The 1,736-nt window shown below is 46.0% G+C and overlaps 1 protein-coding gene across 1 annotated transcript in view; it reads left to right on the top strand.

Annotated features, from left to right (window-relative positions):
• Nucleotides 1–1,736, top strand: part of cdh13 (cadherin 13, H-cadherin (heart)) — a 222,021-nt gene that overhangs the window by 180,478 nt on the left and 39,807 nt on the right. The window contains exons 12-13 of the mRNA XM_025056314.1: nucleotides 12–15; nucleotides 1,020–1,273. Of these exons, the coding sequence (XP_024912082.1) occupies nucleotides 12–15; nucleotides 1,020–1,273 (258 nt within the window). The remainder of the gene's footprint in view (nucleotides 1–11; nucleotides 16–1,019; nucleotides 1,274–1,736) is intronic.

Below are 1,736 nucleotides of genomic sequence, written 5' to 3'. Positions count from 1 at the left end.
TGTTTCTGCAGACAGGTGTCAGGTGACATCATTAACTAAACACCAATCAGACTCGTGGACACAAATGTTTGGACACCAGCTAACAGCTAAGCTAAGTCTCGATGTAAAGACCAGTGGAGTCCAGATCAGGTGGAACAAAGAGCCGGAAGAGAAGGACAAGAAGAAAGGGCTTCAGTGACAGTGAAGTGTAGACAGAGGGGGCGGAGTCAGTGAGACACAGGTGGAGGAGGTTCAGTAATCACCATGGAGGGAAGTGCAGGACGGAGACAAACGGACTTGTGTTGTACAGGGAGTGAATCGACAAGACGGAAAACAAGAGTCGACACGGCGGAAGTAAAGGTAATGGAAGGAACTGATGAAAAAAAAAAGAGAAGAACTTAACCAGAGAACAGGGTCTGACACGTCAGGAACTGTTTCTGCCAAAAAGAAGCAAAACATTTTTTCACCTTCACACCTTCTTTCAACAACATTTCTGTAGAAAGTTTCACCTATAAATGGTTCATATTCCTCGGATGGTCCTCGAAAAGGACTTGAAAAACAAAGCTGTAAGGAGTGGAACTGTTTGTGGAACTGTTTGTTAATGTGAAAAAAAATGTGGAAAACAGATTGATTATGAACAGTCGTGATTAGTCATGATTAATTGGTTTTATCAACATTTTTAAATGTGACAAATACTCGGTCGTTCCTGACCAGAACTCCGTGAGGCCTGGGTGACACTTCACCTGATGTTGGAGCCTCACAGTGTCTGAACATCAAGTAGAATCACTGTTTATGTGCCAACTATTCTGCTAATGCTTAAAAGTTCTATGAAAAATTAATCAGGGAAATTTAACACATTAATAATTCCCGTTAACGGTCATTTAAACCGATCTAGTAATGAGTGAAAATCACTTTTACGATGTCGGAATTTTTCCCTTTTTTTCCCCGTCACGTCAAAGAATCAGTGACTGCATGTGTACGTGTTTATTTCTGACATTCTTGATCGATGAGCGTTAAACTTAACTGTCGATCGTTTCTAGCCCCTGGACTACGAGGGCACATCCTATCACAGACTTCTCATCAAAGTGGAGAACGAAGAACCCCTGGTTCCGTACGTGGGCTACGGCCCCAGCTCCACCACCACCGTCCACGTCTCGGTCCTGGACGTCAACGAGGGTCCGGTCTTCTTCCCCGACCCCCTGATTGTCACCAGGATGGAAAACATCCCGGTGGGCAGCTCCGTAGCCTCCCTCAACGCCACGGACCCCGACATCCTCCAGAAACAGAGCATCAGGTAAGAGTCGGAGTGCGACTGACCGAAACTGTGCTCGTCTTTTAAGAAAATGTGAGTGGAGTGGTAGAAGAAGAGGTGTTTGTGTAACGCGATGGTGCTAACAAAGATGAACTGCTGCTTTAACCGCCGCCTCTGAACTCTGTGTCTCTCACGGCCCTCGTTACTCCCGTTTTTTATCTCCTCACCGTGATTCCATTCTTCCACTGTTCCCTTCACGTTTGTTTGGCTCCCGTGTCTGTGTCTGTGTCTGTGCTGCGTCTGTGTCTGGGTAAACAGATGAAATATACCGCCAAGAAATTTGCAAAGTAGCGACACAGGTCAGAGCGCTGGCCCCAGTCAGATGGAACAGCAGAGACGGGGCAGCTCATTAACTTTAACTCTCTTATAGAATCAGCCCTGTTACCGTCGTCATAACACGGACGCCGTTAGCTTCACTGTTGCTACAATAAAAACCAGCTCTTCT

Source organism: Cynoglossus semilaevis, chromosome 6 (assembly GCF_000523025.1).
Source record: "Cynoglossus semilaevis isolate Cse_v1.0 chromosome 6, Cse_v1.0, whole genome shotgun sequence".
Taxonomy (NCBI): domain Eukaryota; kingdom Metazoa; phylum Chordata; class Actinopteri; order Pleuronectiformes; family Cynoglossidae; genus Cynoglossus; species Cynoglossus semilaevis.
This window is presented reverse-complemented; position numbering and strand designations above follow the sequence as displayed.